The sequence below is a fragment of the Micropterus salmoides genome, unplaced genomic scaffold (genome assembly GCF_014851395.1).
Source record: "Micropterus salmoides isolate LMB-PRFRI ecotype aquatic unplaced genomic scaffold, ASM1485139v1 Ms_hic_scaffold_3156, whole genome shotgun sequence".
Taxonomy (NCBI): domain Eukaryota; kingdom Metazoa; phylum Chordata; class Actinopteri; order Centrarchiformes; family Centrarchidae; genus Micropterus; species Micropterus salmoides.
Window position 1 is genome coordinate 1 of NW_024042436.1, and position 14,617 is coordinate 14,617.

Sequence of the window (14,617 nt, forward strand, 5' to 3'; positions counted from 1 at the left end):
ATACATACACACACACACACACACACACACACTAATGTCACTGTTATCAAATTGCATTGGACCAAGTAGTTGACAAAACCTTGATTCTTCTATTTAACAGCTGAAAAAGAAAAATGTCATTCACTCTGCACAATGAACTAAGCATTTCAATCTAGATTTGACCATTTACATTTATTTAGCAACACAGTACAGTATGTTACAGAAACAAGTTGCACCGCAGTGCTTTAAGCACCTCGCAACCTTTTGAATAACTCAACTGATGAAAAGGCCTTTTTACAGTATATGGGGTTGTTGTTTAACAGTTAAACAACAACAACTAATAAAATCATATTTTGTTGCATTGAACAAGAATTCACAGCATCCCTTGCACAAGATTACTATACACATTTACACATGCAGTTTTCTAAAACATAGCCAGGTATACAGCAGTATGCAGAGTAAGAGATGAAATATCATATTCCACTCTCGTCAGGAAGGTGCATTTAAAAAAAAAAAAAACTTCAACAATGCAGGGCATAGCAATTAGTATTCTCTTTCCTGCTTTAAAGAAAGTGTCAAATAATTATATTCTTCTCTTTGCTTTTGCAGCAAGTTCCCCACCTGTTATTATTACTTAACAGTGGGTTAGACTCTACATTTAAGGTCACATGGTTTAACATTTTAAGCCAATTATTTACAAATTGTGCATACATTTAAAACTTGCTTGAGATAAGCAAAGTCTGACTTCCTTGCGACGCAGTAACTGACAACATTAACTAGCTGACAAATACACCTTAGGCAATTAAATGAAGTTTGAATTCTGCAAGTTGAGGAACTGTACTAGTATAAACTGAAAAATATATGCATGCATGGTAGGAAATGCAACAGTTTCTAGGCCAAAAAACAAAACGATAAGCATGGTCCTTTAACTGGACATAAGACAACAATGTTAATTATTTCCTTCGAAATTCAAAACAGTAGGACATTGACCTCGACTTACTGCAAATTAACAGCTGGTATAAGTTGCAGACTTTACACCACCTCACAAAAAACAGGCATGAACAGAATCTCTTCAACGTCTTCTACTCTCTGCTGGACCAGCCAGATGAGTCAGGAGAGCCATTCAACATATTGTACATATGGCGCTGTCGGGGCTTTCCTTCATGTTAAGACACAATTAACAAAAAACAGACAGTGAGTTGATGAGTCACAGTGTGTCCATTGGGCTGAGAGGCAGTCAGGTTCCATGTTAAGGTTGAGGGAGAGATAGAAGAAGAGCTCTATGACTGGACAGCCCTCTCCCAGTCCCCCCCCTCAGTCCTGTGGTAGAGCTGTGGCTGACCCCCGGGGAACAGGCTATCGGAGCTAGGGTGCTCTAAAAGGAACTGAATGGTGGACTTCATGTGCTGGACGAAGTGTGGCGGCTCAGCCATTGGCGAGGTGGACAGGTACTGCGCGTGAGAGAGAAATAGCAGAGTCAAAGTCTGTATTATGTCACTTTCTGGACTGCTGCTTCACAATCACACTGGGACATAACCGAGGGCTTGAATAAAACATGAAAAATAGTGTAACAAAGTGTTTAAGTAGATTACCTTATAGGACTACTAATCACTTCCACATTCCTTTACCTTCAAAATTGTGTCATCACTTTGTGACAACCAGAAGGCAATATCCAGATTTGGAGACCACTTGCAAGGGCCAATTTTAACAAGTCCTTTACTTGAGTCATATATGTCAGCCATCTGCAAGACAACCCACCCCAAAAAAACAAACATTCATTTTACTAATTATCTTTTCAATGACTTTTATTTTTGTTTCGTGATAACATGCCCTCTTAGTTCTACTAAATAAAACAATTACGACATAATTAATTTTACTAGAAAGAGTACATTCTACAGTCTTTATTTGTTTATGATTCTAATCGCATAAAATAGTTGTGATTATAATTCTTTGAAAAGGTGAGACTTAAAATACAGTTGTTGTGCCACACTAGTGGTGTTTTTCCATTTAATATAACATACAGTATTCACACACACACACACAAAAAAAGTATTTTCTGTGTTACAGTACCTGTCCCCCAGTGAAGGTCCTTGCTGATCGCAGCTCCTCTGCAGGTCCTTTATGAGGGAATGACGAAGGGAACACTTCTCCTGTTTTAACATTTACACCTGCGCAGAAACAGATGTGGACACAATATATGAGAGGTCACATGTCATGAGAGCATTGCATCCCTCACTCTGCAGCATATTCATCACTTACCAATTCCATATATTACAGGCCTATGAGTTCCATCAACAACAATGTCATTCATTTCTATAAAAACAGAGAACAGATGGGTTGATTGGATGAAAGCATGACTGGTAGAATATTTCTAAACAATAGTAAACAAGCCAAAGCAGGTATCAAAGTTACCTGTGATGCAACATGTTTCCAGATGAATATCCTCTTTCTGTTTCTGGAATGTTGCTATAAAGTGAAAGAGAACATTTCTAAGTGTTTAAAATCTCAAATGGTGCCTGCAAAATATTACAATGATGTCATTTAAAAGACTGTACCCAGTATGTTATGGCTGAGTTCATGAGATGTTTTTGACTCGTCATTAAATCCCCCGACAAGATGCAGCTCAAGCCTGCGTAACAGAAAGCAAAGGAAAGGAAATAAAGAACATCTGAATAAAAGGAGCACTTTTATGTTTGCCTGTTTCTTACCTGCCCTCCTTACTGACGTTACTTAGTGACATGACAGCTCTCACAAGGAGCGGGACTTCTGACCTGGTGCTGGAACCATCACAGTGAGCAAGGCAAACAGCTCCACTTCCTAATGGTGGACAAAAAAATGTAATTCCTAACTACATACAGGCATAATATGCCACACAGCATAAACGAATGAAAACAACATTACCAGTGTGTCGCAGCACAACCAAATGGCAGGTGGTGGCATCATCAGATCCAATTACTGAAACACTGTCTGTGATGGGTAAGAAAAAAAAAATCATACATTATTATTATGATCCAGAATGGTTAACCTAGAGGATTATCTGGGAGTTAGAGGCTAACAAATGTTGTAATTGTAGGATTTCATACTAAACAGTCCAGTCCAGGAAAATTCCCCAGTGCTCTTTCTTCAAAGAAACATATACTGTGAGGCTTCTGTTGATGGAAACACTGAAGGATTGAAGATCTATTCAAATCATCAGGCTTTACTTACTGTCTTCTGGTGTTGTTGCAGCAAACTCTCTCTGTTGGACATACAAGAGGCACTTTGGGTCGACATCCACAAGTGGTTTGGAGCGAAATGTTCTTGCATTTTCCTGTGAAATAGTAGTAATTGTGTATATCTTAAAAAATGTCATATTGACCCCTAGGCTTTCTGGATTTGTCACATTAAAACCAAAACACCATCAGGCTGTGGTATTCATTAGTGTTACTTAATAGTTATCAATACAGACTGTAAACCTTGTTCTTTGGAAGCTGTCATAGAGAAGGAAATGTAGACTAATCAAAACTTATTTTTCAACTGATGAAAGCCAGGACTTAACTTACTGGATTTCCCTCTCTCTGTATAAAAACAATAAACACCTATCTTATGTCAAAAGTATTTTCCACAAAGACCAGACAGGAGTCATCAAAGGTTTGTCAATCAAGTGAGCTATCCTTATCTTGTAGTTTTTTTACATTTTATTTTAGGGCACAACATGCACGGAATTGAGAATCAGTCACGCTTATTACCAAAGATATCAAGATGTGTTTGCTGTTACCCGCCATGAGTTATTTGGATCTACCACCACAGTCCCGTTCATAAATCAAAATGTAAAGCAAATTACCATTGCGCTCTAGCTTTGAAGTGATTCCTTGTTACAGAGTATCGTTAACCGGTGATGGCTGCTATCTCAGCAAGCTATATTTAGACACACTACTTGGAAACAAACCTGTAAATGTGGATATTTTTCGAACAGTTCCCCCGTCGAGCTTATGCGGCCAAGTCCTCTATTTTGAATTAACAAAGGCATTTCCTTAAGCAAGGCGCAACTCAAATCACCTGGTTACCATACTATTATAAAGACAATTATAAGTTAACTTTATATATTCTTATTATCTCATATTATATAAATATCGGTTTTAACTTCCTGGAAGGCTGTCGTCTTCTTCTTCTTCTACTGTTTCAATGGAGGAAGAGGCGCACAGTTTCTGACACACCGCCACCAACTGTTAAAAAGCACGAACGCGTACACGAAACACATTCTCCATTATTATTTGTACGTAGTGTCCGTATTAGCGGAGCGAAGCTACGTAGATTTACTAGCTGAAGTTACGTTGCTAAAGAGGGCAGGGGACGAGGGAAGGAGGGTGATAAGCGGCTGTTTAGCTACGTGACGCATCCAGCGATTATTTGACTAAAACCGTAAAACACGTATTTAAGCGTACAACGTGACAACGTAAACAAAACGGTGTCAAACGTGAAAATCTACGTTAAAGTTAGAAATACTACGGAGAGGATAGTAGTTTTGTCGCGATAATGAGAGGCGTTTCTTCATATGGGGACAGAGACAGGGACCGTGGACGAGACAGGTAAGTTTTTAGTTCTTATATTTAAATAGCACACACTTTTATCACATCTTTAGTGTCACACGTGTACGACAGTCAGTTTGACCCACGACCATGGTCGTTTTGAGACTCTACTGTTCTCTGAGCCGATGAATGCAACACGATCGCAGAAAAGCTCAAACTTCCTGAAGGCCTCTCTTCAGTTTGTTGTTGCTTTCACAGTAAACATTGCGCTAAGTTAACGGCGACCTTAAGGTGGCGCCATGTAATCACCAAATGAAAAAAAAGAAAAACAAAGAAGTAAGGACCACGATTTACGTTATGTTTTTGAACTTTTATATTGACCTGATGGTGGCGCTGAAGGTCACAGGGGTCAATTACTTTGTTTCTTCTATAGGAGTGTGGAAATTACAGAATAAATGTTATAGCTACATCCATCATAGTTTTATCAATTTATATATGTTTGGTGAACCAAAGTGTGAACCCTCCGGACCTGCAGACTGAGCAGACTCTGGTAATATTACACTCACCTGAAACACTGAGCCGGACTGAATCTGACTGCACATTTGAACACAAAAACTAGACATCATAACATACAAAGGCAAATGAATAGGTCAAGGCATATCTAACTTCATTACACAATTGCACATATAGATCAAAAATTTAAGAAACAGATAAAACTCTTGAAATAAATATAGAACATTTAGGTTACGTACGTAAATTGTGCATCATCTGTAGACTGGTAGACAGAGGTAGCGGACCACATACATAAAGTCAGCACGAGCCCCCTTTGTGGACTATGTGAAATACAGAATTGCCACTTTAGACTTCATGAGAATAATGATTCCACATGTCTGGGCGTATGGATTAAGCCATAAATACATTGGTCACAGACAAATCCAAAAGACACACAGAAATTATCATCACAAGCTCTTGGGTGAAGGTTGTAACTGCACTGTTGACATAACAACGGTGGGTAGCGAGTTATTGGCATGACCTAAGCAAACGTCAAATATACACTGAATTGTACAGTACATTGCTGCAGGTAATGCTGCAGCCTGCCTTGCTGATTCCCCAGTGCTCTTTATCTCTTGACCCTCAGGCCACGGTTTGGGGCCATGAGCGGTCGCACTGGACCCCCACCAATGAAGTTTGGGAATCCAGGTGAGCGTCTCCGCAAGAAGAGGTGGAACCTGGACGAGCTGCCAAAGTTTGAGAAGAACTTCTACACTGAGCACCCTGAGGTCCAACGCATGAGTCCGGTAAATCTTCTTTTTGCTCTCTCACACTCACCTACAATAAGTGAATGTTATTTTTAATTTTTATAACTATAATGGTGGCCATTATCACTTGTGTTTTAGCTGCAGACAATGTTGATCAACAGAGCAACAAACAGTAACACATTTAAACACATAAATAATGATTTCCAGTCATGCCAGATGTCATGATAATTTTAATTTCTTTAGAAAGTCAGAATAATTTCAGCAGAAGGTATTCTAAAAAATATAAATCATTTATACACCATATCCAAATGTATGTTTTCTTTCTTTTCTTTCTTTTTCCTCTTTTGCTGTCGTATCCAGTATGAAGTGGAAGAATATCGCAGAAAGAAGGAGATCACCATCAGAGGCTCTGGCTGTTCAAAGGCGATCACTGCTTTTCACCAGGCGCAGTTTCCTCGTAAGTAAACATTTCACAAACTACGGTGGATGCACAACTACTCTCTGGGAAGCATAGCATATACAAAGATAATTCATTCATTCATTCCAGCATCTAGGGACTTCAAGATTAAATTTGGTAAATTTAAATAAAACACCACAACTGCTCTAAATTACTAGTTGCAGTGTTAGTAAAATGTGTTAAAGATAATATTCTGATTGAACATCTGAAAGATAAAAACCAAAGCAACAGTACAGCTGTGTAACTATCTTGTTGACTGTCCCTCCTTCTTCTGGCAGAGTATGTGATGGATGTGCTGATGCAGCAGAACTTCAAGGAGCCAACAGCGATCCAGTCTCAGGGTTTCCCTGTGGCCCTGAGCGGCAGGGACATGGTGGGGATTGCACAGACGGGCTCCGGAAAGACGCTGGCTGTAAGTCTGCCTGGCCACTTTCATCATGCATGATGATCACATTTATTCTGAAGTTCATAAAAATGTTAATTACATGGCATATTTATGTTAAGAGTGGTACAGCTAAACATTAAATTAAAATAGAAATACATGAACCATAAAAGAAACACAAGAACAAAACGCAAATCAGTAACGACAGTACAACTGCAGAAAGACAATGTTTAGATAATCCAAGACCCTAAAAAATATTTTTAAAGGGATTCGTAGGAGAACTAATTAGTTTGCCAAATTTGCTTTTGTTCCCTGCAGTATCTTCTTCCTGCTATTGTACACATCAACCACCAGCCCTATCTGGACAGGGGAGATGGTCCAATTGTGAGTGCAAATTCCATGTGTCTTGTGAGAACGAGTGTTTATCTAAATCCCACTACCTTACTGTGGGCGTACAATCAATCTGTAAAACCTTCCTCATTCTTCTTCATCCTCTCGTTGTAGTGTCTGGTCCTCGCCCCAACCAGAGAGCTGGCTCAGCAGGTTCAGCAAGTCGCATATGACTATGGCAAGTCTTCCCGGATAAAAAGCACCTGTGTCTATGGTGGAGCACCCAAAGGACCACAGATTCGAGACCTCGAGAGGGGTGGGTGTAGTAGTAGGCGGATCATTATTTTAAATATTTTGAAATTCAAAACCTTTATATTCAAAATCCTGTTCAATATATATTTGTGTACTTTTGAGTGCTTTCCCGGCTTTGGGGTCAGGAACTAAGGCTCCATCCACACTACTGCATTTTCATTTTAAAACGGAGACCTTTTGCTACGTTTGCATCTCCCGTCCAGACTAAAAAGAACGAAGACCTAAAACGGAGATTTATGGTGTTTTAGTGCGGACGGGCAAAAACGGAGGACTTTAGAAACGATGATGCAAACGTTCACGTTTGGGTCTCTGATTGTGTTTTATAAGTCACGCAAAGCAGAAACACAATACTCCCATGTTACATTCAGTAACAGTCCCAGCTCGTTATTGGTCCGTGCAAAATAAAATCTGGTGTGGTTCTTTGTCTGTATTTCTTTATTCTTTCACCAAATCTTCTGTAACTACGGAATAGACCATTGGCTTCATGTTTACAACCGGCACATGCATGCCCAGTGTACGTGAACGGCCACTAGATGTGCTTTTTCAGTCGCTTTAATATAGACGGAGATCAACTCTGATACACAGCTAAAACGCTGCTGTGGACGGAGATCGTATTTGTTTTGGTTGGTTTGGATGGGGCCTAAGTTGTTGGTAGCACAGTGTTGTTAATGAAATTGAACAGCAAATGGTAAAAAACAGAGCTTTATCCTGGTATGTAAATGAACTACACACACACACACACACACACACACACACACACACACACACACCACTCTTTCACATGTGACTTCTACAGCTGTTGCCTGGTATTTTAGCCCACACTGCATTTCCCTGGGAGGTGTGGCTATATGGTCAGTTATTGTTGGACTGCTCATAGAGGAAGTGTTGTACATGAACAAATCAACAACAATCAGAACACAACTGTTTTTTGAATTGTTATGTCTGAGCACATGTCTGAGTGTATGTTTTTATATATTTATTATTTAACATGTTAATTAGGTGTTGAGATCTGTATTGCCACACCTGGCCGCCTCATTGACTTCTTGGAGGCTGGGAAAACGAACCTGCGGCGCTGCACCTACCTAGTGCTGGATGAGGCTGACCGCATGCTGGACATGGGCTTTGAGCCACAGATTCGCAAGATAGTTGAACAAATCAGGGTAGGAAAAAAGCTCAGTTCCCATGACTGCTGAAAATGATCACCTCAACTTGTTGATGTAGAAGTATTTTTTAGTTTAATCTCTTGCATGCTTTCTCTCCTTCAGCCTGACAGACAGACCCTGATGTGGAGTGCAACCTGGCCGAAGGATGTTCGGCAGCTTGCCGAGGACTTTCTAAAGGACTACATCCAGATTAATATTGGAGCTCTGGAGCTCAGTGCCAACCACAACATCCTGCAGATTGTTGATGTCTGCATGGAAACGGAAAAGGACCACAAGTAAGGATAGCCAGTGAGAGAATATGTGACTTGAAGTGACTTTATGTTATGATTATCTCATCAACCGCTTTATTAGTGTTACAGAACAGGAGCTTATCCTTTCAGACAGTACAAACTGAGCTTATTACTGCTGTGCTATGATTGTCTCTCCTTGTCCCTTTCTCCCTGTCTACAGACTTTTTCAGCTGATGGAGGAGATAATGGCAGAAAAAGAGAACAAAACCATCATCTTTGTGGAGACTAAGAAGCGTTGTGATGATCTTACCAGGAGGATGAGGCGGGACGGGTGAGAAATTATGTCTGGTATGAGAAAACATGAAAATAGTAGTTGTAAGATGAGTTATGCAAATATTTGAGAGACTGAAGCAGTTAGACCCCGACCAATAAATTGGTGGATATGAGCTAATTGCGGATAAATCAGTATCGTGAGTGACGGAAGACGGATCCTTCAATGTTACGAGTGTTGACATTGCATAGTTTGTCCACCAGAGGCTACTCTGCAACTCCACTTGTTTGGGAGCCAAAAATCCACCACAAACCACAGCAATGAGCTGATATAATCACCTATTTATTTATAGCTACTATTTATAACAATAAACAAAGAGTTTATATTTAAACTGCATTATGTCATGTTATCTTGGTGAGGTCTCATAAGTACACATAACAAATGTTATCTTTGTTTATATGCGTGTTTCTGAAAAGAAGAGGGGGAATAAAGAATATCTGCCAATATATTGGAATATCACATTTTAAAATAACAAAATCAGTATCTGTCTTAAAAATCTCAAATCGGTCAGGATCTGGAAGCTATATAAAGTGTCTACTAATCATGCCACTTTCGCTGTGGTTTTGTTTTCTAGGTGGCCAGCCATGTGTATCCATGGAGACAAGAGCCAGCCAGAAAGAGACTGGGTACTCGCAGGTAAAATGCTTGTAACACAGTGCTTCCACTTCCCTTTGTTGTAGATCACTTTCTCTTGTCATACCCAATGAGCCAGTGGACAAAACAGAATATAAAAAACCTTCCCTCCAAAGACTGGAGTAGGTGTAGGCATTTGTTTTAAAGTTACCTATCGCCTGAGTTGAGTGGGAGTAGAGATGATTCCCATCCTCTTCTTCTGTTTGATTTTCATTGTCTGTTTCTGTTAAGATTTCTACTGTATTATTTTTTTCTTTAATCCTACAGAATTTCGAAGTGGTAAAGCTCCTATACTGATTGCTACGGATGTGGCTTCTCGTGGTCTGGGTATGTCGGCTCACACATACAGTTAATGCTGCGTAATGCTGCGTCTCTTCTCTCATTCTTTCCTCATTTTCTTGTGAATTTTTCCCGGCAAACAATATTAAAGCTGGGGTAGGCAACAATGGAGAAACTAGCAAGAGACAGATTTTGAAAGTTTCCAACTGAAAAAATCCCCCTAAAAGCCACTCCCTCCAAAACACATTAATGTTCATGTGCAGTGAGTGGACAGGCAGAGTGCACGCTGATAGACAGGCAGGTAGGCCGTGCTTATTACAGTCCTGCGACAGCCACAGATACCAGATATATTTTCATTTTAATATTAATCAGATCATTTGATTAAATGATTGCCGTTGGGATGTAAAGATAATTTCAACAAATATAACAAAAAATGCTTGTGAAATAAATTGCCTACCCTAACTTTAAGTGTATTATACTTTTAAACAGTCAACACAGTTAAATTGATTTGTACAGTGCAACTGTACCTTTGGGCCTCTATTTGCAAAGTTATCTTGACCAGTAGGTAAGTATATTACAGATGAGACAATGATGAGAAAGCAAAATGCATTTTTAGCATAACATTAAGTGTAGAATTGTCTCCCTTTTGTTATTGTCAGATTGATATTATGACTAGTAATTTTCCATAATGTACAGCTGGGACAATATGTGTTATAGCTTTGAACTGGAAGTGTGAAAATAACAAAGAAGGTGTAATCTGTTTGAATTCACTGATGTACAATGAAATAAATTAGCACATTGTTTTTAAGGACCCCCGTACTATTATAACCTGACAGTTTAATGAACTGTTAAGAGTCCAGTATGGAGGCGTCAGGCCTTCTGGTCTGCTGGGTTCATAGTCTGTTTCTTGTTACTGCAGTTAAAAAGCTTCCTTCACCTGGGGCTCTTTGGCACGCTGCCTGAAAGGAGGGGTGCGTGGGCCAGATGCTCCTGCGCACTTTTTCTTATGTCTCCTTTATGGTGTCAGTACAAATTTAAAACAAAAAAAATTAAGATGCTTCTCATATTACCCGTTCTTCCACATAGAAGATACTAAATTGTGCAGTTGTGCCATTGATGTAATTCTGCAAAAAGATGCATATTGTTATGTTTTGCAGATGCATTTGAATAGGACAGTATAGTTGAAGTGTCTACGGTCCACAGGACGGTTAGGATGGTTAGTTTGACATCTAATTTGTTGGCAGGATAAATGTGAGAAGGGGGGATGACTGAAGTTTCTTTGACTTGCCAAAATTCCTATGACCGTATCCTTGTTCTTTTTTCCCCTCTTCTCCTCTCAGGGTTTGGCAGCACACGGCAGCTGTAACAGTCTGCGCTGCTGTCACTGCCCCCTCAGTCACGTTAACGTAGAAGCTCGGCTAGTTTCAGAGGGAGTAAAGCCCCTCTGGTTCTTCTTAGGTAACTAAGATCCCCCTGCCCAGTATTGTCAGTTTGTAAATCCAACGAGCCTTCCTTGGGAGCAGCCTGAGGTGCCTGTATGTCTGCCCATCGGTCCGTCCCAAAAAGCAGACAGACAGGGGAGAGAGAGTTAGACGGGCTCGTCTGGATCCAGTCCTGGCCAGGGTCTGAGGAGGGTCCTGCAATGCAGCGAGAGAGCAACAGAACCGGCCGTTGTGTGCGTGTCTCTTGAGGTTTAACGGTTCTGCTCCAGTCTGATGTTGCTGGTGTGTGCAGAAGGTGAGGGATGAATCCTGTCTCCCTCCCCCTCAGCCCCTCCCTAGAAACCAGGACTGATCAGGGGGGACTACCTTTGTAAAAACAACATGAAGGGGGTAAGTACCTCACCGCCCCTTTGTTTTAACTCCTCCATGAGCTCACCATACATTCAAGTACTTCCATCGTGCTCATATTTCAGTCAAAAGAACAGTTATTATCCTGGCACATCGTCATTCTGTTGTTCACCGGGACGGGAAAAGGTAGACTTATCGATCAGCAGTGCTGTCAGAGCCCCACTTCTTCTGTAATAAGAAACAGACTCCTTGTCTTCACACATTTTGACCAATAATCACATTGATGTGAAGATTATGAAGCCTAAAAATGGTTTCTGTACACCTCGACGTCATGCTCACTACTTCTCAAGTGAGCATGACAACCTGAAGTCAAGTTCAGTTTTAACTGTATTTGATTTAAGAGTTACAATGGTGGTTAACTGAAATGCATCTTCGGATGTATGAATTTTGTGTGATAAAGCAGGTAAGTGACAATCTGTTTAGATTTTTGACTTCTAACCATAAATATGAATATCTTCTTTAATGTAAATATGTGTAATTTCTCATATATATAATATGTGTGTGTATGTGTGTGTGTGTGTGTGTGTGTGTGTGTGTGTGTGTGTGTGTGTATATGTATATACATACATACACAAACACACACAGAAAATAATGCAATTATATATATATATATGTGTGTGTGTGTGTGTGTGTATATGTGTGTGTATATAATGCTATATATATTTAAATTCAAACCATCAGTTCTTAAGGTGGAATTAAAATTCTTTCTCCAGCCCCCCCCCCGAGATCATAATCTTTTTCCTTTGCCCCATGCTGTAAAATTGATTGCTCTTTATCCAAAAGATGTGGAAGATGTCAAGTTCGTCATCAACTATGACTATCCCAGCTGCTCTGAGGATTATGTCCACCGTATTGGACGTACGGCCCGCAGTACCAAAAAGGGCACCGCCTACACCTTCTTCACCCCAGGGAACTTGCGGCAGGCCCGAGACCTTGTCCGGGTTTTGACAGAGGCCCGGCAGGCCATCAACCCTAAATTGCTTCAGCTCGTGGACTCGGGGCGTGGTGGAGGAGGAGGGGGTAATTTTCAACTTAATATATCACAGTCAAGGAAGAAGAGATGTAGTCATAAACCATTTTAACAGTTTAAATTATACTGATGTTACATATGCTGTTCATTACAGGTGGCAGAATGCGTTTTCATGGCAGAAGCTCCAACAACCCAAACCTCATGTACCAGGAGGAGTGTGATCGGCGCATGCGCCCTGGTGGTGGCAACAGCAGTAAAGACAGCCGCAGCGGTTTCAGCCATGACAGCCGCAACAGCCGTGATGGAGACCGTTCCACTTCCTCCTCCTCTTCCTCCTACAGGGACAGAAGCCGGGATCGCCGAAATAGCTACAACTCTGGCTCAGATCAGTACGAGAGTTACAGTGGCAGCGGGAGCTACAATTCCCACAGCGGAGGCCAGTCTGGTGGAGGTGGAGTTCAGGATCAATCTAGTCAGCCGCAGGGTCAGTTTGTCCAGCCGCCGCTTCCTCCTCCTCTACCGACACAATCAGGGGGGCTGCAGCCTCTGATGGCTCAGCAGTTTGTTCCACCACCGCTCATTGGCTTCATTGGGCAACCGCCTTACGCTTTTCCTTCTCCACCCCCTCCTCCTCCAGGCCCTCCACCTCCCCGAAAGTAGAATTGTAAAAAAAGAAGTGCGGAGTTAATTTGCGCTGTTAGTATGTTAACAGTGTAACTTTGTTTTTACTTTCCAATTTGTGTCTAAGAAGCAGGAGTTTGCCAAGGCATTTATTTAATTAGGTAAGGGCTTTATTTTCTATTTGTTTTTGAATACGCTCTGTGTGTGGATTTAAAATATTCCTTTAGAAAAGGAAACCTATGTACCATGGAGGGACAACTTTGTTGTGGTTTAATTTTAAACAAACCCATCAGTGCATTTCACCAGTTTGTTGTCCCTCTTTAGTTTAAGCATTCCAAAGTCAAGGCTTTGTTTAAGTTCAAAATCTGTCATTTTGTTTGAGGGAACCATTATAATTATTGCATTGATTTTAGGTTTGTGTTAAAACACTAAAGCAATGCTTCCATGTTGTGGATCTTCTCCCAAAGTTTTGATACCATGCAACCACTATTTTTATTTTTTTTTGTATGTGTAATGGACTGTCACAAGATTAAGATACATTTGGTCATGCATGCCTTTACTTTTACCTGCCCTGTAGTCAAAACTGATGTTTCTTTTGACTGGTAGCTGTTTAACTCGCATTTCATTTTAATGAGCAGATCAGCTGATGTATTTTCATGTTGATTTTTGACTAAATTGCAGTTTGTTGCTTGTTTCCTCTTTCATTCATTGTGTTGTTTTTACAGTGTTTCTTAAAAAATAAAGGAATCAAAGCTTTATTTTTGACATTGCAAATTATTGATCACATTATTTATACGTCAGGTGAATTCCCTGTACAAACGACTTTATTTGCCTTTGAATACACATTTTTAGTACATTCTCAGTTTGTACCCAGCAGTACGTCCACGTATGTTGCTTTTATTCGTAAATAAACATCATGGCGTTAAGTTTTTATTTACATTGTGAGCACAAATGGAAAAGATGTTTTCTCTCAGAAATACATCTGTATAGGCCTTGTCACACTTACTTTTGCATCAATCTTAAATATCTGGATCCAGTTTTGACACACTTTGGGTCTGAAGTTGCATGTTTAAGTTCCCTAAGTTAGTTTTCTTCTTGCCAGTCCTAGTTATTGTGGGAGGTCCAGTCTGATTCATGTATTTCAAAGCTGGACACGGGTGACAGCATTGCATGCACAGTGATTGATCATGACTTCCAGCAGTGTAGTGCAAACTGAAGTGTAGAGGTTATTTAAATAAAAGTTACCAAGAACAGGGATTTGTATCTGTAATAGGTTTTGTGCGTCATTAATTCACAAATTTGTAGCGTACCCC

General features: G+C 40.3%; 2 protein-coding genes across 4 annotated transcripts; one reads left to right on the top strand and one right to left on the bottom strand.

The window, feature by feature from the left end:
• Window positions 1-152: 152 nt before the first annotated feature.
• On the bottom strand, window positions 153-4,145 carry ntan1 (N-terminal asparagine amidase). Of its 3 annotated transcripts, none has more exons than XM_038694552.1 (10): window positions 3,908-4,144; window positions 3,187-3,289; window positions 2,881-2,946; window positions 2,688-2,796; window positions 2,535-2,608; window positions 2,392-2,445; window positions 2,239-2,292; window positions 2,050-2,147; window positions 1,608-1,721; window positions 153-1,430 (listed from the first exon to the last, which is right to left on the bottom strand). In XM_038694552.1, exons 1-10 carry the CDS (start codon window positions 3,986-3,988, stop codon window positions 1,260-1,262), a joined length of 924 nt encoding a protein of 307 aa, XP_038550480.1. In that variant the 5' UTR covers window positions 3,989-4,144; the 3' UTR covers window positions 153-1,259. The 3 variants fall into 3 exon arrangements, with proteins under 3 accessions (XP_038550480.1, XP_038550481.1, XP_038550482.1); XM_038694553.1 differs by lacking the exon at window positions 3,908-4,144 and adding an exon at window positions 3,803-3,823; XM_038694554.1 differs by having other exon boundaries at window positions 1,292-1,430; window positions 1,572-1,721; window positions 3,908-4,145.
• A 144-nt stretch (window positions 4,146-4,289) lies between these two features.
• LOC119884082 (probable ATP-dependent RNA helicase DDX17) lies at window positions 4,290-14,060 on the top strand. Its single transcript, XM_038694548.1, has 13 exons — window positions 4,290-4,547; window positions 5,626-5,785; window positions 6,107-6,203; window positions 6,482-6,615; window positions 6,904-6,969; window positions 7,090-7,231; window positions 8,227-8,387; window positions 8,493-8,665; window positions 8,841-8,951; window positions 9,526-9,587; window positions 9,852-9,911; window positions 12,497-12,733; window positions 12,838-14,060. The coding sequence occupies exons 1-13, from the start codon at window positions 4,495-4,497 to the stop codon at window positions 13,341-13,343; spliced, it is 1,962 nt and encodes a 653-aa protein (XP_038550476.1). The 5' UTR covers window positions 4,290-4,494; the 3' UTR covers window positions 13,344-14,060.
• Window positions 14,061-14,617: the final 557 nt, after the last annotated feature.